Source organism: Phocoena phocoena, chromosome 2 (genome assembly GCF_963924675.1).
Source record: "Phocoena phocoena chromosome 2, mPhoPho1.1, whole genome shotgun sequence".
Taxonomy (NCBI): domain Eukaryota; kingdom Metazoa; phylum Chordata; class Mammalia; order Artiodactyla; family Phocoenidae; genus Phocoena; species Phocoena phocoena.
The window spans coordinates 21,565,480-21,592,839 of NC_089220.1; the positions used below are offsets into that span (position 1 = coordinate 21,565,480).

Here is a 27,360-nt window from a genome sequence, read left to right on the forward strand (position 1 = left end):
GCCTCTTCCATGGCACGTGGGATCTTCCCGGACCGGGGCACGAACCTGTGTCCCCTGCATCGACAGGTGGACTCTCAATCACTGCACCACCAGGGAAGCCCTAGAAGTGCTTATTTACTTGGTTTTTTGCTAAACACTTTTAACTTACCAAATAAGTTAACTCATTTGAACTAATTTGTGATATCAAACTAAATCCTATAGTATCTTAAGAGCAAATTTATTACATTCTATTTTATATAGTATCTCTCCATAGCGGGCAAAATTTACTTTTAATAATAATGTTTGAAGAATTTATTTACCTGGATTTTAAGTATTTTCTCTGTAATTTAATTATACAATTTCTTGCAAATCAAAACTACAATGAGGTGTATCACCTCACACCAGTCAGAATGGCCATCATCAAAAAATCTACAAACAATAAATGCTGGAGAGGATATGGAGAAAAGGGAACCCTCCTACACTGCTGGTGGGAATGTAGATTGGTGCAGCCACTATGGAAAACAGTATGGACGTTCCTTAAAAAACTAAAAATAAAACCACCATACGACTCAGCAATCCCACTACTGGGCGTATACCCTGAGAAAACTATAATTCAAAGAGTCACGTACCACAGTGTTCATTGCAACACTATTTACAATAGCCAGGACATGGAAGCAACTTAAGTGTCCATCGACAGATGAATGGATAAAGAAGATGTGGCACATATATACAATGAAATATTACTCAGCCATAAAAAGAAATGAAACTGAGTTATTTGTAGTGAGGTGGGTGGACCTAGAGTCTGTCATACAGAGTGAAGTAAGTCAGAAAGAGAAAAACAAATACCGTATGCTAACATATATATGGAATCTAAAAAAAAAATGGTTCTGAAGAACCTAGGGGTAGGACAGGAGTAAATACGCAGATGTAGAGAATGGACTTAAGGACATCGGGAGGGGGAAGAGTAAGCTGGGATGAAGTGAGAGAGTGGCATGGACATATATACACTACCAAATGTAAAACCGATAACTAGAGGGAAGCAGCCGCATAGCACAGGGAGATCAGCTCGGTGCTTTTTGACCACCTAGAGGGGTGGGATAGGGAGGGTGGGAGGGAGACACAAGAGGGAGGGGATATGGGGATATAAGTGTACGTATGGCTGATTCACTTTGTTATAAAGCAGAAACTAACACACCATTGTAAAGCAATTATACTCCAATAAAGATGTTAAAAAAGTACAATGATTATACAATTTCTTGTTTTGTTAATTTCTAAATTTTTGAAGAACAAACTTAGCGGCTTGCTACATATTTTAATGAGATATAATTGCTTACTACTTAATTAATTCAACATTCTGCATCATTTAAAACAATATATTAGAGGGATTTGGTATAAGCCAGTCATACTGTTAGTGTTATGTGGCAATAATAATTGGTTCAGCAAACTCTTACTGCTTTTTAAGTCATCTTGAAGCTAAGGAATGCTGTGCTTTTGTTCAAGATATTAATGCATTATTATACTTTTGTTTCCTTAAAGCTTTAAAAATGAACAGCCCCTGAAATGTCTGCTGATGTTACTTATTCCTCTCTCATGACTTGTTAGTGAAGATAATTTACGCTTTTAATCAACTCTCATAATCTGTTGTTAAAACTTTGTTGGAAACAGCTTTATAAGGAAAATAAAACATATTAAGCAATGTATTAGAGCATGTCGTAAAGTCGGAGAAGGTAAGGACTATAGTTTACTGTGTATGGATGACAGCCCTTAATAAAATTGTTAGCCGCCTTAGTAATTTTTGTCATTCACCATGGTCTGACATTCACTATGAATTTGTTTGTTTTGAGGTGGTCACTGCTAAAGTGGTAATTTGGAATACATGCTTTTTACTTTAGGCCAGCTTCTTCAAGTGGTCAGGGCAGCCAATGGTGCCCAGTATATCTTTCAGCCTCAGCAGTCAGTAGTTCTACAACAACAGGTTATACCACAAATGCAGCCTGGTGGAGTACAAGCTCCTGTTATACAACAGGTAAAAATCTTTAAGTTTTGACCACCATGGGGTTCTTTTTTTTCTGCCTCTGTATGAATTCTCTGGGTGTTTCCCATCCCTTTTTCTATAGCTTTGTCTATACAAATTCTTAGACTCTTCTCTGATACTACACAACCTGTCATTCTGAATTCCTCCTGTACACCTCACAGCTTAACTTACAGTATGTCTAAGACTACATTGTTGTTATCCCTACTCATCCTTTATCATCCTACGCCCTGCTTTTTATAAGTGGCACCACTCTCCATCCAGCCTCCTAAGCTAGTTATTCAGCATTCATTCAACACACATTTATTGGGTGGCTACGTATCAGGGTCTTTGCAAGAGACTAGAGATTTAGGAGTGAACGAAGCAGGCATGAGTCTGGTTTCATGATAGTTATGTATTGTCTGGAAGCGGGTATGTGGAATCCTCCCTTTTGCTTACCTCTAATATCCAAGGTATCATGAAATCCTACCAATTCTTCTTAATAGTTTCTTTTTTTCAGACTGCAGTTTAAACATGCTTTCAGTCCCTTAATATATTTGAAACTAGTTTTCTTTTCCCACACTCTCTTTTGTCATTTCCTTAGTTCATGCTCTCATAATTTCTCACTTAAAATACTGTGTTATCCTCTTAATTGATTTCCCTGCCTCTAGCTTTGTGCCCTCCTAACTTGACTGCTACTCTATATTTATAGTCATTGTTCTAAAAATTTTTTAATCTTTTAATGATTTCCCATTGCTTATTGGAAAAAGTGTAAACTCCTCAGCGTGGGTCATGAGATCTTTTTTGGGTTCTTTTTTTTTTTTAATTTTTCCACATTTTATTTTTTGCCATGCTTCCAGTTGTTACCTGGTTCAGCTGCTGTTTATATCAAAGTTGACAAATATTTGCACATGCTTGTGTGCCAGGTGTTAAACTCTTGTACTGTGAGGACAAAGATGAAAGAGAATTGGTTATTTTCTTGAGGAACTTGCGTACTTTGAAAAAGAGACAGATACATAAACAAATAACGTTAATATGATAGTACAATGATAGAGATACAGAGGAGGAACATTAATCCAGCGTACTTACAGCCTTCCAAATTTGTTCTGTTGGTACTTCTGGGTTTCACTTGATGCTGTTCTCTTTAGAATGCCACCTTTGGCCTTCCTTCTAGCAGTTCTCTCCAGTCCCCCGCAAACAAACAAACCAAACAGAAAAAGCCTGGCTAATCTCCCAAAACACAAATAGAAGCTTAACTGTTGCCTACTAGGAAGGCTTCCCTGACCAGGCCTTGTCCCCCCAAGCTAAATTTAGTACTCTCTCTTGTCTTTTCATAATGCTATATATTGCAGTTCTCAGACATCTTCTGTCTTTTTGAGTTGCTATTGCTTTGTCTATTGCATCATTAATCTGTAAACTTCTTAAAAGAAATACTGTCTTATTATTTTTGCTTTCCTTGAACCTAATGACAAGGAATTGCCGTTTAGTGCTTTTAATTTATCACTAGGCATTGTCTGCTTTTTATTTAATAACTATAATTATAAATATGTTCATTATAATAGATATAATTACTATTTGTTAATACGTTCTTTTTGAGTTGTGGTTTACTTTAGAATCCTAGGATGCAGAGGCTGGAAGGAACTTTAGAAATCATCTGATCTGGTGGTTCACAGCTTTGGTTGCATGATTAGAATTACCTGGGGAACTTTAAATAAAATGAATAGATGTCATCTTATACCAATTAAATCAGAATATTAGGAGTGGGGACTTAGGTATCAGTTGGTTTTTTTTGTTTTTTTTTTTGTGGTATGCGGGCCTCTCACTGTTGTGGCCTCTCCCATTGTGGAGCACAGGCTCCGCGGCCATGGCTCATGGGCCCAGCCTCTCCGTGGCATGTGGGATCTTCCTGGACTGGGGCACGAACCCGTGTCCCCTGCATTGGCAGGCAGATGCTCAACCACTGCGCCACCAGGGAAGCCCAGGTATCAGCATTTTTAAGTTACTAGGTTGTTATAACTTGTAGCCAGCGTTGAGAACCATTGACCCTAATCTAACAGTGAAGAGAGGTTAAAGACCTGCCTCTGCTACATCTTTATCTGTGATCTTAGACAAAACTGGAACCCAGGGCTTCAGAGTTCAGGGCAGTGTTCTTCCTAGAGAGGCAGTGTAGCATAATAATAAGAGCAGAACCAGAAAACCTAGGTTCACATTTTGCCTCTTAGTGACTTGACTGCAAGCTTTGCAAGTTATTAAACCTCTATACCTAAAGCAAATAAACTAATAACATGTAACTCTTAGCCTGGAGTTTGGCATATACATAGCAAGTACTTGATTAATGGAGCAGTTATCTTCAGAAAATATTTTTCTTTTAGAAATTTGAATGGTAAAATGAAAATTTAGTGGATCAGTACACTCACTAAACATTCCTCCTGTGCTTTGGTAGTTTTAACTATGTGTGAGATATGGCAATTTGGGATGATTCTTTAGCATTGGGGCCTATTTCAGTGTGCCAAGCAATGAAACTGAGCTACTTGATCCTCTAGCTAGTTACTAATCTGTAGTTTTTCTTTTGCCTTAGGTACTGGCCCCTCTTCCTGGAGGGATTTCACCACAAACAGGTGTTATCATCCAGCCCCAGCAAATCTTATTTACAGGAAATAAGACTCAAGTTATACCTACAACAGTGGCAGCACCTACACCAGCACAAGCACAGCTAACTGCAGCTGGCCAACAGCAGCCACAGGCCCAGCCTGCTCAACAGCAAGCCCCGCTGGTGTTGCAGGTTGATGGGACTGGGGATACGTCATCTGAAGAAGATGAAGATGAAGAAGAAGACTATGATGATGAGGAGGAAGAAGACAAAGAGAAAGATGGAGCTGAAGATGGGCAGGTAGAAGAGGTAAGTTTCTAGTAAAAGACTAGAAGTAAGAAACTACTCAATCATTTCTTCTTTTACTTGGTACCAAACTGATGAATTATATTTTCTTAGAGGCTGTTAGGGTACTGTACCCTAAGATTTTTAGATTGTTCTGGATGTATTTATCTTTATAAAATATTTCTATAGCTGGTAACAAAAAAAAGAATGAATACCAAATTAAGTTGTACTTATAAAGGTGATGGAGACACTGCATGAAATTCTAATTCTTTGGCTTATGCATTCATCATGATGTAGCTTAAAGATTAAACATTGGTAGAACAGATAGATGTGGTAATCTTTTCCTTCAGTAATTTAAAACAACATTTCGGAAGGGAAGAAACTTAAGAAAAAGCTAAATGTGACCGATTTATTCAAAACCTCCTTTTGTTCTGTATTCCATACCAGTTCCGTAGATAACCTTATCTACTCTTAGTGTCTATCTTCAGTTAAACCATACTTTATCTTCTTTTTAATTTTAAAATTTTATTTTTTTATACAGCAGGTTCTTATTAGTCATCCATTTTCTACACATCAGTGTATACATGTCAATCCCAATCTCCCAATTCAGCACACCCCCAGCCGCCACCACTTTCCCCCCTTGGTGTCCATACGTTTGTTCTCTACATCTGTGTCTCAATTTCTGCCCTGCAAACTGGTTCATCTGTACCATTTTTCTAGGTTCCACATATATGCGTTAATATACGATATTTGTTTTTCTCTTTCTGACTGACTTCACTCTGTATGACAGTCTCTAGATCCATCCACATCTCTACAAATGACCCAATTTTGTTCCTTTTTATGGCTGAGTAATATTCCATTGTATATATGTACCACAACTTCTTTATCCATTCGTCTGTCGATGGGCATTTAGGTTGCTTCCATGACCTGGCTATTGTAAATAGTGCTTCATTGAACATTGGGCTGCATGTGTCTTTTTGAATTATGGTTTTCTCAAGGTATATGCCCAGTAGTGGGATTGCTGGGTGGTATGGAAGTTCTATTTTTCGTTTTTTAAGGAACCTCCATACTGTTCTCCATAGTGGCTGTATCAATTTACATTCCCACCAACAGTGCAAGAGGGTTCCCTTTTCTCCACACCCTCTCCAGCATTTGTTGTTTGTAGATTTTCTGATGATGCCCATTCTAACTGGTGTGAGGTGATACCTCATTGTAATTTTGATTTGCATTTCTCTAATAATTGGTGATGTTGAGCATCTTTTCATGTGTTTCTTGGCCATCTGTATGTCCTCTTTGGAGAAATGTCTCTTTAGGTCTTCTGCCCATTTTTGGATGGCTTGTTGTTTTTTTACTATTAAGCTGCATGAGCTGCTTATATGTTTTGGAGATTAATACTTTTTCCATTGATTTGTTTGCAAATATTTTCTCCCATTCTGAGGGTTGTCTTTTTGCCTTGTTTGTAGTTTCCTCTGCTTTGCAAAAGCTTTGAAGTTTCATTAGGTCCCATTTGTTTATTTTCATTTTTATTTCCATTACTCTAGGAGGTGGATCAAAAATGATCTTGCTGTGATTTATGTCAGAGTGTTCTTCCTATGTTTTCCTCTAAGAATTTTACAGTGTCAGTATTCCATTTAGGTCTCTAATCCATGTTGAGTTTTTTTTGTGTGTATGGTGTTAGGGAGTGTTCTAATTTCATTCTTTTACATGTAGCTGTCCAGTTTTCCCAGCACCACTTATTGAAGAAGAGACTGTCTTTTCTCCATTGGATATCCTTGCCTCCTTTGTCATAGATTAGTTGACCATAGGTGTGTGGGTTTATCTCTGGGCTTTCTCTCCTGTTCCATTGATCTATATTTCTGTTTCTGTGCCAGTACCATACTGTCTTGATTACTGTAGCTTTGTAGTATAGTCTAAAGTCAGGGTGACTGATTCCATCAGCTCTGTTTTTTTCCCTCAAGACTACTTTGCTATTCGGGGTCTTTTCTGTCTCCGTACAGATTTTAAGATTTTCTGTTCTAGTTCTGTAAAAAATGCCATTGGTAATTTGATAGGGATTGCATTGAATCTGTAGATTGCTTTGGGTAGTAGAGTCATTTTCACAATATTGATTCTTCCAATCCAAGAAGATGGTATATGTCTCCATCTGTTGGTATCATCTTTAATTTCTTTCAACAGTGTCTTATAGTTTTCTGCATACAGGTCTTTGTCTTCCTAGGTAAGTTTATTCCTAGGTATTTTTTCTTTTTGTTTGTAAATGGGAGTGTTTCCTTAATTTCTCTTTCAGAATTTTCATCAGTAGTGTAAAGGAATGAAAGAGATTTCTGTGCATTAATTTTGTATCCTGCAACTTTACTGAATTCATTGATTAGCTCTAGTAGTTTTCTGGTGGCATATTTAAGATTCTCTATGTATAGTATCATGTCATCTGCAAACAATGACAGTTTTACTTCTTCTTTTCCAATTTGTGCTCCTTTTATTTCTTTTTCTTCTCTGATTGCCATGGCTAGGACTTGCAAAACTATGTTGAATAATAGAGGTGAGAGTGGACATCCTTGTCTTGTTCCTGATCTTAGAGGAAATGCTTTCAGTTTTCCACCATTGAGAATGATGTTTACTGTGGGTTTGTCGTATATGGCCTTTATTATGTTGAGGTAGGTTCCCTGTATGCCCACTTTCTGGAGAGTTTTTGTCATTAATGGGTGTTGAATTTTGTCAGAAACTTTTTCTGCATCTATTGAGATGATAATATGTTTTTTATTCTTCAATTTGTTAACATGGTGTATCACATTGATTGATTTGCATATATTGAAGAATCCTTGAATCCCTGGGATAAATCCCACTTGATCATGGTGTATGATCCTTTTAATGTGTTGTTGGATTCTGTTTGCTAGTGTTTTGTTGAGGATTTTTGCATGTATATTCATTGGTGATATTGGTCTGTAATTTGCTTTTTTTGTAGTATTTTTGTCTGGTTTTGGTATCAGCGTGATGGTGGCCTCATCAAATGAGTTTGGGGGTCTTCCTTCCTCTGCAATGTTTTGGAAGAATTTGAGAAGGATGGGTGTTGGCGCTTCTCTAAATATTTGATAGAATTCACCTGTGAAGCCATCTGGTCCTGGACTTTTGTTTGTTGGAAGATTTTTAATCACAGTTTCAATTTCTTTAATTGTGATTGGTCCGTTCATATTTTCTATTCCTGCTTCAGTCTTGGAAGGTTATACCTTTCTAAGAATTTGTCCATTTCTTCCAGATTGTCCATTTTATTGGCATAGAGTTGCTTTTAGTAGTCTCTTAGGATGCTTTGTATTTCTGTGGTGACTGTTGTAGCTTCTTCTTTTTCGTTTCTAATTTTATTGATTTGAGTCTTCTCCCTCTTTTTCTTGATGGATCTGGCTAATGGTTTATCAATTTTATCTACTCAAAGAACCAGCTTTTACTTTAGTTGATCTTTGCTACTGTTTTCTTTGTTTCTATTTCATTTATTTCTGCTCTGATGTTTATGATTTTTTTCCTTATGCTAACTTTGGGTTTTCTTTGTTCTTTCTCTAGTTCCTTTAGGTGTAAATTTAGATTGTTTATTTGAGATTTTTCTTGTTTCTTGAGGTAGGCGTGTATACCTATAAACTTCCCTCTTAGAACTGCTTTTGCTGCATCCCATAGGTTTTGGATCGTCGTGTTTTCATCATCATTGGTCTCTAGGTATTCTTTGATTTCCTCTTTGATTTCTTCGTTGATCTCTTGGTTATTTAGTAACATATTGTTTAGCCTCCATGTGTTTGTGGTTTTTACATTTTTTTCCCCTGTAGTTGATTTCTACTCTCATAGCATTGTGGTCAGAAAAGATGCTTGATATGATTTCAGTTTTCTTAGATTTACTGAGGCTTAATTTGTGACCCAAGATGTGAACTATCCTGGAGAATGTTCCATGCACACTTGAGAAGAAAGTGTAATCTGCTGTTTTGGGATGGAATGTCCTATAAATATTAATTAAATCTATCTGGTCTATTTAAAGCTTGTGTTTACTTATTAATTTTCTGTTTGGATGATCTGTCCATTGGTGTAAGTGAGGTGTTAAAAGTCCCCCACTATTATGGTGTTGCTGTCGATTTCCTCTTTTATAGCTGTTAGCAGTTGCCTTGTGTATTGGGGTGCTCCTATGTTGAGTGCATGTATATTTATAATTGTTATATCTTCTTCTTGGGTTGATCCCTTGATCATTATGTAGTGTCCTTCCTTGTCTCTTGTAACATTCTTTATTTTAAAAGTCTATTTTATCTGATATGAGTATTGCTACTCCAGCTTTCTTTTTTTTGCCATTTGCATGGAATATCTTTTTGCATCCCCTCACTTTCAGTCTGAATGTGTCCCTAGGTCTGAAGTGGATCTCTTGTAGACAGCATATATATGGGTCTTGTTTTTGTATCCATTCAGCAAGCCTGTGTCTTTTGGTTGGAGCATTTAATCCATTCACATTTTAAGGTAATTATTGATATGTTTGTTCCTATTACCATTTTCTTAATTGTTTTGTGTTTGTTTTTTAGGTCTTTTTCTTCTCTTGTGTTTCCCACTTAGAGAAGTTCCTTTAGCATTTGTTGTAGAGCTGGTTTGGTGGTGCTAAATTCTCTGAACTTTTGCTTGTCTCTAAAGCTTTTGAATTCTCCATCAAATCTGAGTGAGATCCTTGCTGGGTAGAGTAATCTTGGTTGTAGGTTCTTCCCTTTCATCTAAGTATATCATGACACTCCCTTCTGGCTTGTAGAGTTTCTGCTGGGAAATCAGCTGTTAACCTTATGGGAGTTCCCTTGTACGTTATTTGTCATTTTTCCCTTGCTTCTTTCAATAATTTTCTTTGTCTTTAATTTTTGCCAGTTTGATTACTGTGTGTCTTGGTTTGTTTCTCCTTGTGTTTATCCTGTATGGGACTCTGTGCTTCGTGGACTTGGGTGGCTATTTCCTTTCCCATGTTAGGGAAGTTTTCAACTATAATCTCTTAAAATATTTTCTCGGGTCCTTTCTCTCTTCTTCTGGGACCCCTATAATGTGAATGTTGTTGTGTTTAATGTTGTCCCAGAGGTCTCTTGGGCTGTCTTCATTACTTTTCATTCTTTTTTTCTTCATTCTCTTCCGCAGCAGTGAATTCCACCATTCTATCTTCCAGGTCACTTATCCATTCTTCTGCCTCAGTTATTCTGCTGTTGCTTCCTTGTAGTGTATTTTTCATTTCAGTTATTGTGTTGTTCATCTCTGTTTGTTCTTTAATTTTTCTAGATCTTTGTTAAACATTTCTTGTATCTTCTCGACCTTTGCCTCTATTCTTTTTCTGAGGTCCTGGATCATCTTCACTATCATTATTCTGAATTCTTTTTCTGGAGGGTTGGCTATCTCCTTTTCATTTAGTTGTTTTTCTGGGGTTTTATCTTGTTCCTTCATCTGTTACATAGCCCTCTTCGTTTTAATCTTGTCTATCTTCCTGTGAATGTGGTTTTTGTTCCACAGGCTGCAGGATTGTAGTTCTTCTTGCTTCTGCTGTCTGCCCTTTGGTGGATGAGGCTATCTAAGAAGCTTGTGCAAGTTTCCTGATCAAACCATCCTTTCTTATTGATTTTTTGTTGTGTATTTTTAGAAGCATGTGATTATATCTTTGTTTTCCTCAGTATTCCAGCTTAGTTACTTGTATTCAAGATGGTGTTTGTCTTACCACAGTTTTCACTGTTAATTGCCTTCTGCAGCCTAAGATGTAATCTTCTGGTTTATCTTAGTACAAACTGCTTCTAAATTATCTAAGTCAGGGGTCCCCAACCCCTGGTCCATGTACTGGTACTGGTCTGCAGCCTATTAGGAACTGGGCCGTACAGCAGGAGGTAAGCGGCAGGTGAGCATGCGAAGCTTCCTCTGCCACTCCCCATCGCTTCCATTACCGTCTGAACTATCCCCCGCCAATTTTTTTTTTTTTTTGGCTGCGCTGGGTCCTCATTGCAGTGCGCGGGCTGCTCATTGCAGTGGCTTCTCTTATTGTGGAGCACGGCACGTGGGCTTCAGTAGTTGTGGCGCACGGGCTTAGTTGCTCCTCAGCATGTGGGATATTCCCAGACCAGGGATCGAACCCGTGTCCTCTGCATTGGCAGGCGGATTCTTAACCACTGCACCACCAGGGAAGCCCCTCCCCTTCCAATTTTTTATCCATGATAAAATTGTCTTCATGAAACTGGTCCCTGGTGCCAAAAAGGTTGGGAACCGCTGATCTAAGTAATGTTGTTTTAAAGAATACTGTTTTATTAAATATTGAATAGATGAAACAAATAAAAATATTTTATGATATAAAAAACCCAATGTCCACATCTAGTTAAAAAAAAAAAAATCCCACTGCCTAAATAAAGTCCCCTGGGTGCCCGTCTCCAATCCCCATCCTCTTCCTTCTGCCATCAGAGTAACCTTGCTCATGAATTTTGTGTTTATCGCTAACTTACCTTTATATTTTACCATATGTATTTATATTCCTAAGGAGCATATTGTTTTGTTTTACATGTCTGTTTATAATAAAGTGAAATAATTGTGTATTCTTTTGCAAGTTGATTTTTTTTGCCGACATGGTATTCCTGAGGTTCATCTAAGTTGTTGCATCTACCTATAATTATTTTCACTGTTAAATGTTAAAAATTTATCCATTTTTGTGATGTGTTGGGCATTAGGGTTGTTTCTACTTGTTAACTGTTACAGTTATAAAATATTTTGGTATGTGTCTTCTGGGGACACATGTAAGAGTTTCTCTAAGTGTTGTACCTAAACCTTGAATTGCTGAATCATAAGGCATGCCTATCTTCAACTTAAGATAAAATGCCACATAGTTGTACTAATTACACTTCTGGCAGTCAGTGTGTATAATGGTGCATATGTCTATACATCTTCACCAATACTTGACATTGTCAGGCTGCTTAATTTTTGCATCTGGTAGGTAGAAACTTTTGTTTCATTTTGGTTTTAATTTTTATTTCCTAGATTAATGATGAGTAGCAAAAGGCTTCTGCTACTTCACTTATTTTTTTTTTCAATTTTCTTTTTTGTTATAAACACCATAGCAAATTTTAAAAAGCTGTTTGAACAGAGAAAAATATCGTAGTTCTTGATTTCCCACGTGTACTTAAGGCAACCTTGCTGTGCTTCCCAGCTCCTTCCCTGGACACGGCGGGTTGATCAAGGGAAATGGGGTTTTCAGGTGGGGGCGCTGGGGGCTACCTTCATCTTTATTTACCAGGTGGCCTCTTTTGATTCTTTCATGCTTTTTCTGTAGGCAGTCAAATCAAAAGAGAAAAAGTAGTTTTTCTTGCCTAAGCTCTATAATATTGCTTAGAAATGGCAATAGTGGTGGTAATTGCACACATTATGAATGTACTAAGTGCAAATTGTACTTCTTAGAATGGTTTAAATGGTGAATTTTACCTCAGTAAATTTTCTTTTTACATTTACATTGGTGATACCTATTTTAAATTAAAGAATGTATATACATATACGTGTGTGAGTAGGTATAGGCCTAGACTTAATATCATCTTGATTATTTTTCTTTACACCTTCATTTTGTCCTAGCTTCTCTTTCTTCATTAATTAGAAATCAGAGTTATATGTTTTATTTTCTGCCATGACTGAGGTCAAGGTTAACTTAGTTGGTCATTTTATGCTCTAGTTAGATCTTGACCTTTAATTCTCCTTGATACTGAGACGAGATCCTCTCCTTCTTTTTAAATATGATTGCCTTAACTATGCTCTAAGCCTCCACTAATACTAATTTGTATTCCTAGTCCTAGTCCTTAATGTAAAGACTATTCAGGCTGCCAAGCTGTTTTATAACCCTGTTTTCCTATGCCAATTTCACCATTGTTTTCCCTTTTACACTGCTACTTCTGGTGGTACATACTACCATTATCTCATTAAACCTTCATATTTTGTTAGGTCTATTTCTAGGCATCTTAAAACAGTTACTAAAGAGAATCATCTTTTCGTACTATTAGGAAAGAATAAAGGAAGTAAAGTTAAACATCTTTTCAGGCTTATAAATTATATAGCTTAACTATTTTAATTATTGTATTTAATTTCTTGCTGGAATTTCAGTGACATTGGTAGAGTCTTAACACAGCCAGTTAACAATATGTTCATGGTATATATGCATCTGTCTGGCCCTTGGTTCTCAAAGAACATGAAGGTCTTTGTGATTCTTTTCTCTGAATATTAGAAGGGCCTTTTCTAGTAATATATGAAGTATAAGTAAATGCATTCTCCCTTTTTCATTTTTAGGAACCCCTCAATAGTGAAGATGATGTGAGTGATGAGGAAGGACAGGAACTCTTTGATACAGAAAATGTTGTTGTATGCCAATATGATAAGGTAAGTGTTTTATGATCAGGTTACTGACATTTTTTCTGTTGTAATTTCTTCCCTAAACCATCCTGTCTGTCTTGTTCATGCATTTGGTCAGCTGATTGATGCCTCTTATATTCAGTATAAGCAGTGTGAATGAAAACAATGTTATAGTTTAGTTAGATTATTTTAATAGAATGAGAAATTAATTTGTATAACTTTACAGTTGAAAAAAAAGTTATGAAAGAACTCATGGGAAGTATGTTGTTTTCAATTTAGACTGTCTCCCAACCTGTTAACAAAGTAAAGCTACTTTGTGGTTGTCCTTTACCATGAATAGTAACTCAGTGGGATAACCCTGTTTTCCCTCTGACTTCAACTACCTCAAAACTAAAAGGCTTTAATTAAATTTCTGTAACCTTTTTTTATTGCTAAGGAGAAAAGAACAACGGCAAAAAACAAGACTGATAACTAACAAAAGATATATTTTTACTGAAAATTGTTTTAAATTATTTAGCTTTGCTGTACTTTGGTAGCAGTAAAAAATTTTTAAACTAGGTTCTATGAGAATTAGTTATTGATTCCTTGATTCCTTAATTCTTAAAACGGATGCTACTTCCCAAGTATTTTTGATATAGTTATTGGCATTGTTAAAATTTTGGTTATTTGCTGAAACATTTAATTTGGAATAAATTTTTTTTTCTGGTTATAATCATTGAATTTATAGTAAATCCACAAATTATATTGCATTTTTATAATTTAATTTTAGCAGAGGTCTTTAAAATGTGCTGAAAACTCTAACAGAAGTAGTTGGGTTTTGTTTATAAGCACTACTCATTCAGTAAACGTATATTTATTAAGTGCCTAAATGTGTCAGGTACTGGAGCTGAAGTCATTATTATACAAGATTTGTGCCCTGCATGCCCTCCTTTACAAATGATGAAAATTTAAAATTTGTGTTGCTTTTATAGAAATGAATATTATAAGTAGCCATGTTTACTGCAAACAGATCTATAGGGAAAATGTTAAGAAAATAAATCTTATCATTTCCTAATGAAAAGGTAAAGTCAAGAGAGTTGAATACCCGTGAAATTATAGAATTAAATTAGTGAGGTCATTGATTCAGAGTTATCAGGCATCCCCTTTTGTGCATTATGACTGCTAAGTAAGCACTTTTAATACCCTACACCAAGCACATTATAATAAAAGTAATTTCTCATTACATGCACATAGAGGAAGCGTATTGAAGTTAAAACAATGGGAGATACCAGTAAATCTTTATTGCCAGGAAGACTCAAGGGAACCTGTTGGCAGCCAAATTATCCAGGGCACAGTTTCATGATAGCAAGATGTCAGATTTATCAGTCAAGAGAGGACCTTTACCTTAGCTTGACTTAAGAATATGCTTCTAAGTATTTTCATATTATAAGTGACTAGTTGTATTCTCCTTTGTACACTTAATATTTTAAATGTTAAAATTGGTTTGTTTTGCTCCAAGAGACAATATTTTAATGTTTTAAACTAAGAAATTAAAAAATAGATTTAAATAGTGTGTTGAATGATAAACAGTTATAAAGTTTGCAGAGATCTAATTTTTATAATCAAATGAGTTCTGGAGACTGGAGGGTTGAGTCTTGATGTTTTAGCCAACAATAAAGAAGGGTGTGTTCTGAAATGGGTGTGGGTGTGGTTTGAGGCAACTTGAACTTTAGGAGTTTATTTTTGAAGACTAAACTTTAGAATTTCAACAACGAGTCAATTTTAGAAGCAATCATAGAGTTATTGTATTGCTAATCAAATGAGAACCTTAAACTTAATAATGAGGCAGGGTTCTCCCATAAGTATGGGTGGATAGGGACTGATGGCATCAGGTATTGAGTCTTCAGCCTTATTTGTAGGTAATTGTATTTAATATGTTTGTCATTAGGAAATTTCAGAGGCCTTTTTCCTGGCACTCAGGACACTCCTTCAGGAAGGGCTTAATTTAAGGCCAGTGAATTGTTAAGTTGTATTTTGTGATTTTATTCAAGTAAAAATATTTACTACTTATTACTCAATATGACTTCAGTGCTTAGTATATAGACTATTATTTGATTCATGAAACTTTTCTACATTTGCTTTTTGCAAGTTGTCTTGCAGCAGAATGCAGTCAGTTTCTTTACTTGTCTGTGGAATTCCTTTTTCTGGCTACTCAGCACTTGTTTGCTCATTTATTTATTTATTTAATATATATATCACTTGTTTATTTAATTCCATGTCTTTCAGGTTGTAGTCACTTGGTTTGTACCGGAAATAAATTTGTATATCCATTTTTAGGATAGTTAATACTTTCTCTACAAGAAGTCAAAAGAAAAGAGGAGACAGATATCTTTTTATTCAAAAAATACTTACAGAGTGTCTATGATGTCCCAGGGTACTATTCTAGGAACTTGAGATACACCAGTGAACAAAACAAAACAGTCTCTGCTATTGAGAAGCTTACTCTAGTTGAGGGAGACAGATGTTAAAACATAACAAACGACAAATAAATTACGGTTGACTCTTGTACAATGCTGGGGTTAATCAGCATGTAACATATAGGCAGTCCTCTGTATCTGCGTTTCCTCCACATGCATGTAGTCATCCAACCATAGACCACTTAATTCTGTAGTATTTACTATTGAAAAATACCTTTGTATCTCTGCACTTCCAAACCCATACTGTTCAAGGGTCAACTGTAATTAATATGCTATGCTAGAAGCTGATAATTGGTATGGGAAATTATTAGAGTGGGAAAACGGAACAGGAACAAAGACTTGAAGAAAGTTAGCCCTGTCATTATTCAGTGGCATAACCTGCCTGTTGTGTGTGAGGAGCAAAAAGGAGGCCAGTGTAACTGGACTTGGGGGAGTAGTATAGTAGTAGATTAAGTCAGAGCTAGGTGAAGGCAGATGGTGTAGGAGGACATGGGCTCTTCCTCTGAGTGAATTGGGAAGCTATTGGAAGGTTTCAAATAGACAAAAGTGATATCACTTACATTTTAATCTTAAAAAGATTACTTAGCTTTCTTTGTGAGAGCAGAGAAGAAGCAAAGGTTGAAATGAGGTTAATAGAGGGATATTGTCATAATCCAAGTGAGTGATAATGGTGACTGAGGCTAGGATGATAGTACTGGAAGTGGTGAGAAGCAGCTGGATCTCGGATGTTTTGAAGGAAGAGTCAACAGGATTTCCTGACTCTTGTATGTGCAGTAGAAAAGGAGGGATCAAGAATGGGTACAGGAATTTTTTTTGATGAGGAGTCAGACAGAAGCATGGAGATACCATCAACTTGGATGGGAAAGGCTGCAGATGGAGCAAGTTTGGGAAAGGAGAGTGGCTGGTTTTGGGCATGTTGAGTGTTGTATCTGTTAGACATTCAAATCATCCATCCTAAGGTGTTAGGTGTAATAATCTACATAATGTAATTAGACCAGAGCTATAAGACCACTTAATGCTGGAGTCTCTGTCCTGAATACTGTTTCACTTTATTGTACTCTATTTTGTTTTAATAAGTGAGAAAAAATTGACACATGTTAAATTTATATATAGCTTAAGTTAGTGATCTAGAGGAAAGGTATGGGAGTGATTTTCAAACATACAAAGTATTTGATTGTTTTTTAAATTAACTCCCAAAAGGCAGAACTACGATCAATAAGTAGAAGTTTGGAGTAAGCAGTTTTAGTAAGGGGTAAAGTATGAAAGAGTTATAAGAGAGCTATCCCAGGAAGGGATAACTTAATTTGCAGTTCTTTACCCCCCACTTTTAACCATACTCAAGCAGACACCGAACAGTGATTTGCTAAGAATGTGTCATGGAGACTGTCTGCACAGGGATGTTAGACCATGGAATTTTAGCAGTGGGATAAGAAAATACCTGTATATAGTGAGAATTTCTGCATTATTATATAAAACAGCCTGATTAGTAGAAAGCATCTTGGACTGGGGCAAGAGAATCATCTTTGTCACTTAACTGTGATATGCCCTTGGTCATGCCATGGAACCTCTCCAGGCTATAATTTTCTCTTTTGAACATGAAAGCCTGAAGTGGCAGTGATACTTAAAAGATGATTGGAAGGAAGGGAGAGAGTGAAGTCCTGGAAATCAACGAAGGGATATTGTAATAAATCATACGACAAGAGGCTGTTGACATGGTAACTAGAAGATTATTGATGGCCTTTTAGAAAACAGTTGCCAGGTGTCCTGAAGACAACTAAAATAGAATTAGAGAGAAAGTAATAATTAGAGAAATACTAATATTAGTGTGAATTCTAATACAGTGGGGCCACAGTATTAAAAAGGTCAGCAATATGGAAGTTGTTACTGTCTGTGAGGAAGAAGAAGAGAGTAGTTGTAAACATGACACCAATATTGAAAAGATAGTGTCCTGGTGGTCAGTAGATAAGAGGAATGAAGAAAAGCCTAAGGTCAAATCAATGGCATAGACATAAAAGGAGTTACAGAGAAAAGACAAAAAAAAATGGTCTGGAAGCATCAGGGAGAACAAAGGGTATTGCTGTTTGAAATATTTGCCAGTATAAAATTTCCTATGAAATGACATATATACACATACCTGGTAGAGGTAAGATATTTTTCAGAGAAATATTATTAACTACTTTAATGAACACAAGTACTGAGAGCTATAAAATAAGTATTACTAATTATAGATAAATTTATTTTTGAAAAACGCACCTAGTGAATTTTTTTTTTAAGAGAGGTTGTCAAATTAAACTATTCAAAACCAATTTGACCGCAGTGGTATTAAACTAGAAATCAATTAGATGGAGATTAAATATGCTACTGAACAACCAGTGGGTCAAAGAAGAAATCAAAAGAGAACTAGAAAAATACCTTGAGACAAATGAAAATGGAAATATAACATACCAAAACTTGTAGAATGCAGCAGAAGCAGTTGTAAGAAAGAAGTACATAGAGAGAAATGCCTACATCAAGAAATAAGGAAAAATCTCAAATAAACAATCCAACTTTACACCTAAAAGAACAAGAAGAAGCCCAAAGTTAGTAGAAGGAAGGAAATACAAAGATCAGAGTGGGAATAAATGAATAGAGACTAAAAAGACAATAGAAAAGATCAATGAAACTAAAAGCTGGTTATTTGAAGAGATAAACAAAATTGACAGACCATTAGTTAGACTCACCAAGAGAGAGAGGACTCAAATAAATAAAATCAGAAATAGATATTACAGCTGATAACAGAAATATAAAGGATCATAAGAGACTACTATGAATAATTATACATTTACAAATTGGACAATCTAGAAGAAATGGATAAATTCCTACAAGCACACAACCTTCTAAGACTGAATCATGAAGAAATTGAAAATCTGAACATACTGATTACTAGTAAGGAAATTGAATCAATAATCAAAAACTTGCCAATAAACAAAAGTCTAGGGCCAGATGGCTTCATGGGTACATTCTACCAAACATTAATACCAATTAATGAATTAATACCAATCCTCAAACTCTTCTAAAAAATAGAAGAGGAGGAAACACTTCTAAACTCATTTTACAAGACCAGCATTACCCTGATACCAAAAGCAGACAAGGATGCCACAAGAAAAGAAAATTACAGGCCAGTATCATCCTGATGAACATAGATGCAGAAATCCTCAACAAAATATTAGCAAACTGAATTTGCAATTTATTGAAAAGATCATATACCATGATCAAGTGGGATTTATTCCAGGGATTCAAGGAAGGTTCAACATCTACAAATCAGTCAGTGTGATACACCATGTTAACAAAATGAAGGATAAAAGTCATGTGATCATCTCAATAGATGCTGAAAAAGCATTTGACAAAATTCAACATAAAAAATCTCAACATTAAGTTGGTATAGAGGGAATGTACCTCAACTTAATAAAGGACATATGAAAATCCCACAGGTAACATACTCATCAGTGAAAGGCTGAGAGCTTTTCCTCTAAGATTAGGAATAAGACAAGCATGCTCACTCCTACCATTTTTCCTCAACATGATATGGGAAGTCCTAGTCAGAGCAGTTAGGCAAGAAAAAGAAATAAAAGACATCCAAATCAGAAAGGAAGAAGGGAAACTGTCACTGTTTGCAGGTGACATGATATTACATAGAAAATGCTAAAGACTCCACCAAAAAACTGTTAGAACTAATAAATGAATTCAGTCAATTTCAGGATACAAAAATCTGTTGAGTTTCTATACACTAATAATGAACTATCAGAAAGAGAAATTAAGAAAACAATCCCATTTACAGCTGCATCAAAAAGAAAAAAATATCTAGGGATAAATACAACCAAGGAGGTGAAAGACCTGTACACCGAAAACTGTTAAGACATTGATGAAAGAGATTGAAAAATACACAAGTAAATGGAAATATACTTGCTCATGGATTGGAAGACTTAATATTGTTAAATTGTCCATAATATCCAAAACAGTCTATAGATTCAGTGCAGTCCCTATCAACATTTCAATGGCATTTTTCACAGAAAGAGATCAAACAGTCCTAAAATTTGTATCAAACCACAAAAGACCCTGAAGAGCCGTAGCAATCTAGAGAAAGAACAAAGGCATCATGCTTCTTGATTTCAAGCTGTATTACAAAACTATAGTAATCAAAACAGTATGGTATTGGCATAGAAACAGACACATAGATCAATAGAACAGAAAAGAGAGCCCAGAAATAAACCCATTCCTGTGTGGTCAATTAATTTATGACAGAAGAGCAAAGAATATAAAATGAGGAAAGGACAGTCCCTTCAGTAAATGGTGTGGGGAAAACTGGGAAGCCACATGCAAAAGAATGAAAGTGGGCTACTATCTTTTATCATGCAAAATAATCAGTGCAAAATGACTTGAATGTAAGACCTGAAACCATAGAAAAAAGAAAACAGAGATGATAAGCTCCTTGACATTGGTCTTATTGATGATTTTTTGATTTGACAAGAAAGCAAAGGCAACAAAAGCAAAAATAAACAAGTGGGACTACATCAAATGAAAAAGCTCTTGCACGTCGGAAGAAACCATCAACAAAACAAAAAGGCCACTTGCTGAATTGGAGAAGATATTTGCAAAGGACATATCTGACAGTGGGTTGATACCCAAAATATACAAAGAACTCACGCAATTCAACATCAAAACAAACAAACAGCCCAATTTAAAAATGGGCAGAGGACCTGAATAGACATTTTTCCAAAGAAGACATACAAATGGCAAACAGATACATGAAAAGATGCTCCACATCAGGAATCATCAGGGAAATACAAGTCAACCACAATGAGGTATATCACCTCACACCTGTTAAAATGGCTGTTATCAAAAAGACAAGAATTAAAAAGGACGTGGAGAAAAGGGAACCCTGTGGTACCATTGGTGGGAATGTAAACTGGGATAGCTGCTATGGAAAACAGTGTAAACCTTCCTTTAAAAATTAAAAATAGAGGGCTTCCCTGGTGGCGCAGTGGTTGAGAGTCTGCCTGCCTATGCAGGGGACACGGGTTCGTGCCCCGGAAGATCCCACATGCCGCGGAGTGGCTAGGCCTGTGAGCCATGGCCGCTGAGCCTGCGCGTCCGGAGCCTGTGCTTCGCAATGGGAGAGGCCACAAACAATGAGAGGCCCGTGTACTGCAAAAAAAAAAAAAAAAAAAATTAAAAATAGAACTACCATACAATCTAGCAATTCCACTTCTGAGTATTTATTAAAAGGAAACAGAAACACTGACTCTGAAAGATATGTGCATTCCCCCGTTCATTATAGCATTATTTACAGCAGCCAAGAATGGAAGCAATCTGGGTGTCCATCAGTGGATGAATGGATAAAGAAGCTGTGGTGTATGTATATGTACAGTTGAATATTATTCAGCCTTTTAGAAGAAGCCAGTCTTGCCATTTATGACAACATGGATGGACTTTGCATTATGCTAAGTGAACTATCAGACAGAGAAAGACAAATACCATGTGATCTCATGTGGAATCTCAAACAAAAAAAGTGAACTTAAAGATACAGAGAACAGACTGGTGATTGCCAGAGATGAGGGTTTGGAGCTAGGTGAAATGGGTGAAGGTGGTCAAAGATACAAAGTTTAAGTTATAAAATAAGTAATCAGGAGGATATAGTACAGCATGGTGACTACAGTTGATAACATTGTATATTTGAAAGTTACAAAAAGAGTAGATCTTAAAAGTTCTTGTCACAGGAAAAAAATTTGTAACTATTTATGGTCTTTGTACACCTGAAACTAATACGTTACATGTCAGTTATATCTCAATTAAAAAAGAAACCAGTTTGCAATTGCAGTAATATACAAGTTTGATGTGTGAATGGTTTTTCTGTGGTTGTTTGTTTTCTCTTTTTATCTCATACATTTTTTACTTATTTATTTAGATACACAGAAGTAAAAACAAATGGAAATTTCATCTCAAGGATGGCATTATGAATCTTAATGGAAGAGATTATATATTTTCCAAAGCCATTGGAGATGCAGAATGGTGAAGAGTTGGTTCTTTTCTTTTATAAATAAAACAAAAGAAACTTAAAAAAAAATTTAAAGTGGACAGTTTGAAACTTGGGACATATACCAACCAAAACTTAACTTCTGCATGTCAGAGAAGTGCAGTAGAAGCGGAGCTACTGGAACAAAGAGACCTTGACAACACAGACACTACTTCTAACTGGCAAGCCATGGAACTGTAGCACCTGGGGTTGTTGGGGTGGCGAGGGTTGGGATTTTGTGTAAGAAAACCGTAATTGTCGATTTTAAATACAGGTACCTGCCACTGGTAATTAGCATGTAAAGCTTGGTTTATATTCCTTCCTCCAACTTGAGTTCAGTCAGAAGATACTTGTTGGAATGAACTGAAGAAACTTCCCTTTTGATAGATTGAACTGAAATTGCTTATTGTACATGGTTATATTTGGTAAAAATTGCGTGTGAGCTTTTTACAAAAGGGTAAGAATATGTGTTGAATTTTAATTCACTTGTATAAGGAAACAATTTAGAACTCATAATAGGTCTTAAATATTTTTACTTGCTGTTCTCCTTCAGTAATATATACCTCTTCCTTCCCTGCTTTATGGAACATCTATTTAAGAGTTAAAGGAAGTAAACAGTGATCACAGTTTGGAGACAAAATTTACCCAGGAATGGGTATTTATTTTAATTAGGTTTTGAGACTCATTAAATGTAGTTTTAAAGACTTGGGTCTCATCTGAGTTGAGCAGAATTAAAATAACTTCAATTTCCTAACAGAAAAATTGTATTTGTTTCTTTTAGCCCCCCGACCTTAAAAAGAAACCCCAGTGGCTCCTCAGGAATACAGTGTTATTGCACAAAGGTACCATCTAGCTGAAATTATATACATATGAATAGATAGATTTTTTTTCCTGTTGGGCTGAAGAGTATATGCTTGTATATGTGTTTAGTCTTTAAGCTAAACAAACATTTAGATAACATTCTGTGCATTGATTGAAGCATTGGGCAGGTGGTGAGGACCTGGAATTTTATTAAACAATTTAGTAATTATAAAAGTTTTTTTGTGTTTACTAGTAAAGAATTTTAAAATGATTCTAAGTGAACACACTTTTAAAATGCAACTTTGTAATTTGAGGGAGAAATTTTGGGGTTAGAGGAGGGTGGGCCACTAAGTACATATTTACCTCTCTTTCATTTGGTGGCCCTTCCAGGCCATTGATAATATAGACATGGGCTCCAGTTTGCACATCGGGAAGAAAGCATAGAAATTTGACTTGTATATTAAAAATAATAGAAATGTTATATGATATTAAGAATGCATAGCTCTGTATTCTGTAAGGGGCTATAAAGAACAATGTGGCAGTGCTATGTTCAGTGTGAACGAGTTGCTTGGGAGAACTGTAGGAACTTGTGTATTCACCTTTGTTCTTACACCTAATTCTTTTCATGGTTTATTTTGACAAAATTCACATGTGTTTAACTTACTTGTATATTGATTTTTTTTTTAAGTCTTCCATTTTTGTCTTCCTTTTATTTGCCTTTGTGTTTCCAGAAGTAACATAGAAACACTTTAAAGTACATTGCAAAGAAAAACTGTGAGGTATTATATATCGTTTTTCCATTTTTAACACAAATCTTTAAACTTTCTTGAAAAGGCTAATCTTTTTTCTTTTTCTTTTTTTTTTGCCTGCTTCCCACCCCACATACCACCTTGGTCCCTTTAACTTATGTTCTGAACTTTGGTATAAATGTGGTTTCTAGCATGCTAGGAGTTAGGTTTTATTTAGATGCCATAACTGGTGATACGGTTTTAATTTTTACTATATTAATTTAGTTTTCTGGAGGTTTATTTGTTTACCCCACTATGCTCAAAGCACACACAGGTTTGTTTTTTTTTTTAATTAATGAGACTGGGAGGAGAGGAGGGAGAGGGGATAAAATCACAGAAGTCCTGTTGTTTGTTTGCCCTTGAGTATAGTTGCTAGTAGGTTTATATTTACCCAGTGAAGAAGTCAATGACCTGAACTACCTATAAAAGTTTAGCATTGCTGCAGTGTTGATTAAAACCCTTTCGCTATCTAGTAGTTCTTATGCTACTGAACCTTGGATTACTGTATGATATTCAGCTTATATTTTGGGCTCTCTATGTAGATGAAAACATTCGTATTCATAATAGAATTGTATACTGGCCTGTTTTTATACTCAAACATGAACAACCACTGCTTTCAGAGTGACTCATTAGGGTTATTTTGAAGCAGGAAATAGCCATTTATATTTGCACCTGTGTATATTGCATATTAATTATGACATACTTGGCAAGTGCTTTTCTTTTACCTGTGAATATTCTGAAAGCTGGTCCAAACAACACTGCATACCAAATTGTGCTCTTATATATTACTGCATCGTGTTCCTTTTTAATCAAATAGCATGTTTTAGTTTTATTAGAGTGGCTTGCTGTAAGAATGCCACTTGCTTATCTTTTATTGTACTTGAATTCTTAATCATGCTTTTAACATTTTATTTAACAAATCGTTTCATTAGGTTCTGTCATTCCTTTGAAAAGGCAAGGATTCCCACTTTCAGAATTTTGAAATGAAAATAACATGTTTATTCAAAGAGGGAAAATAGTTCAGACTTAGTATTATGAAATAAGTAAAGGTTTCAGAAAAGGATTTGTTTAGATTTGCACAGATGGTGATGGCACCTTTTATTAAAAAACAATCAGCAGTGCTAAGGAAATTTACGCAAAAGTACTAGATAAAAGTGTGGAAATGCGTGCCTTTCAGTGTATGTACTCTTTTTTGGTGGTGGTTTGGATAATCAGACCATTTGAATGGCTGAGAGCACATTTAAATTCTGTGGAGCGCCACATTTGGCTGAAACAACTCTTTAATGTGCAATTAGTTTCTAGAGTAAAATGTCTGTTATATGAGGGGGATCTTTATATTGGGCTTTTATATTTTTTTAAATGTTCACATTTCTTTCTATTAAATGCCATCATAATACCACGTTTATATTGTTGCCTCTCTTAAAATCAAAGCCACCTTGATGTTATTCTTTTGGGGATACATCAAGATTTGAGCAGTGTGTATAGTGATTAAAATGTGTTCTTGAAGAGCATACTGTAATAGACTGGCTTAGACAGCAAGAACATAAAAATATAATAGCTTTTGTATAAAGATTTTCTTTTGCTATATGAAAATCAAGGATTTGGTTTTCTTTTTTTCTGGCTTTTATGGAGGAATGAAGAGGGTTATCTCCTTCTAAGAGTAATTTTTGATTATCTTATAGCAATAACGTCACCATTCTTTTCAGAAGATAAATACACCTTGTATAGGAAATCAGACATAATTTTCTTGGGAGTCCCCTTTATAACTTAGCTTTTTCTTCCACTTGAGAAAATTCCTCTATTTTCAGATTATTTCATCTTGAACTTTTTTGAGCTTTTGTGCAATGTAATATTTTATTGATCCATCTTTGTATATTTTCATTTTATTTCATATGTCTATTTCCCACCTATCTGTCTGAATCAGCTATTTCAGATTTTGAATTCATTGGTTAAAAAATAGTTACTTTATATATCTCCTCATGGGTTTGTTTTAAATAGTTTTGCATTTTAATCTGTTATGTTATGGAAATTATTCTGAAGTTTGTATTCCCTTTTTAAGCCTGCCTTAGTCTGTTTTTTGTCATTTTTTTATGGTTTAAGGAAGAGCACACCAAACTTGATATTTTTGTTTATTTTGAGGAACAAGATAAACTTGTTTTTTTCTTCTCTCTTAAGGGAAGAACTACATTGAGTTAGTAGCTACTATTTCAAGTTTCCTTAAATCATCCAGTATGTATCAGGGCTACAATTGGGGGGAGGGGCTAATCCTTTTTGCTGTTCTGAGCTACTATTGTCAACTGCTGTTGTACATACTGTTATGTGTAAGGGCGTAAATATATTTATTATGTTTGTAAAATTCATTCTGTACAATTGCAGATCAAGGTTGCTCTTCTGTGATATATGGGATATTATGTTTTAAAGACCATCTTGGAATACAATTAGAGAACTTAGTATTTTGATGTACTAAGACCTATTTTAAGTTTAATATTTTACCTTTGCAAAAACTTTAATTAAAGATGTTATTTAAAAAAAGTAATGCTGCTTGCTTTGCTTACTAGTTTATAACATTGTTATATAGATAACTGAATAAAACTATACAGTTTAGAAAGGAAAATGCTTTACATTGTTAGTAAGTTCCATTTATCAAAAGAAGGTATCATTAAATTCTGTACCTTTAAAATAAGTAGGGTGGGATATCAGTCTGAATATTAAACTGTGCTATAAATTCTTAGTAGCTTTTAAAGAGAATAGTTGTGATTTCTAGGCACACAGGAATTTAAATTGGGCTAAATTCGCACCAACAAAGTGTAGCTAAAATTGATTATAATTAACATACTGTATTAAGTGAGTATTTCTACTCCAAAGAATAGATTACTTAGGATAAAACTATTTGAGAACATACTTGTTCTTTAATTCCACCATTTAGCCATATGTTTTTCTTTTAGTTCAGAGTTTGTAAATAATTGCATAAAAGGAGAATCAGATTATTAAGGCTTGTATTACATATTGAATATATTTTGTGTTATTTTAGAAGGTATTAAATAATTAGCATTTTAATTTATAGTTAATTCAAATGAATCATTAAGAAGCTTGCTTTTTTGTAATTTTTTAATCCTGTTACGGACTACTTTATCTAGGAAACATGCAAATTTTAACCATTAAAACAATCATAATAAAGATATTTTGTTTATTGCCAGCAAATGTTGTATTTTTGCAGTTTAATTCAAGCTCCTACATTGATGATCTTAACCTTTTTGGCCTCAGTTTCTCCATATGTAAAATGACAACAATATGGTTTTGAGGGTTAAAGATAATACATGTAAAGATTTTTGTAGTACATGGTAAGCACTCAGATATCCCAGTTATTTACTTAATTTCATAATTATATAATTTAAAATGACCTGTGGAGTGGAAAAAATGTTTTTAAATGGTCAAAAATAGCAAAAGAGAATGTGGTCTGATTTAAGGAGGGGCAGTGAAAGATGTGGATACAGCCAAGCAAATTAAGCCTGGGAGGCTGAGTTAGTGAAGCAGTGCATCTGTCTGTAGCAGACAGTGCCTGAGGGAAGAAAAGGGAATGATGGGTATGGATAGGAATAATGAAACACACCAGAAGGCTTTAAGCCTTTTTTCCCTAAAGTACACATTTCTTGAACTATATGTCTAAAATAGGTTGAATTTTCCCAAAGCTAAAACTGTAGTTGCAATACAACATTTTAAAAATTGCATGATTTTCCTAAATATCAGTGGATTCTGCTCATTTCATTTATGGAGAAAATGATAATGAAGTATTATTGTTATTGAAAGACATTGAAACTATGATTACATCACTCTTGAGTCTGACCTGAACCCCTCTCCTAGGGATTGTTGGCAATCCTATTTCTGGAGGCAAATGACCTTTGTGTCAATGCTCCTACTTCCCAGCCAAGGAAGAAGATGCATATATAAATAATCGATTACTTTTGTTTCTGTTCTGAAATACAAATTTTCTTAGTTTGAAAGGGAATCGAGCACAGAGCACGTATTAACTCACTCATTCAACTCTTTCT

General features: G+C 35.3%; 1 protein-coding gene across 1 annotated transcript in view; it reads left to right on the forward strand.

Moving 5' to 3' along the window:
- The window catches only part of GTF2A1 (general transcription factor IIA subunit 1), a 45,132-nt gene extending 19,285 nt beyond the window's left edge, over positions 1–25,847 (forward strand). Inside the window, exons 6-9 of the mRNA XM_065872080.1 lie at positions 1,872–2,005; positions 4,569–4,889; positions 13,152–13,241; positions 21,615–25,847. Of these exons, the coding sequence (XP_065728152.1) occupies positions 1,872–2,005; positions 4,569–4,889; positions 13,152–13,241; positions 21,615–21,722 (653 nt within the window). The 3' untranslated portion in view covers positions 21,723–25,847. The remainder of the gene's footprint in view (positions 1–1,871; positions 2,006–4,568; positions 4,890–13,151; positions 13,242–21,614) is intronic.
- The last annotated feature ends 1,513 nt before the right edge of the window (positions 25,848–27,360 follow it).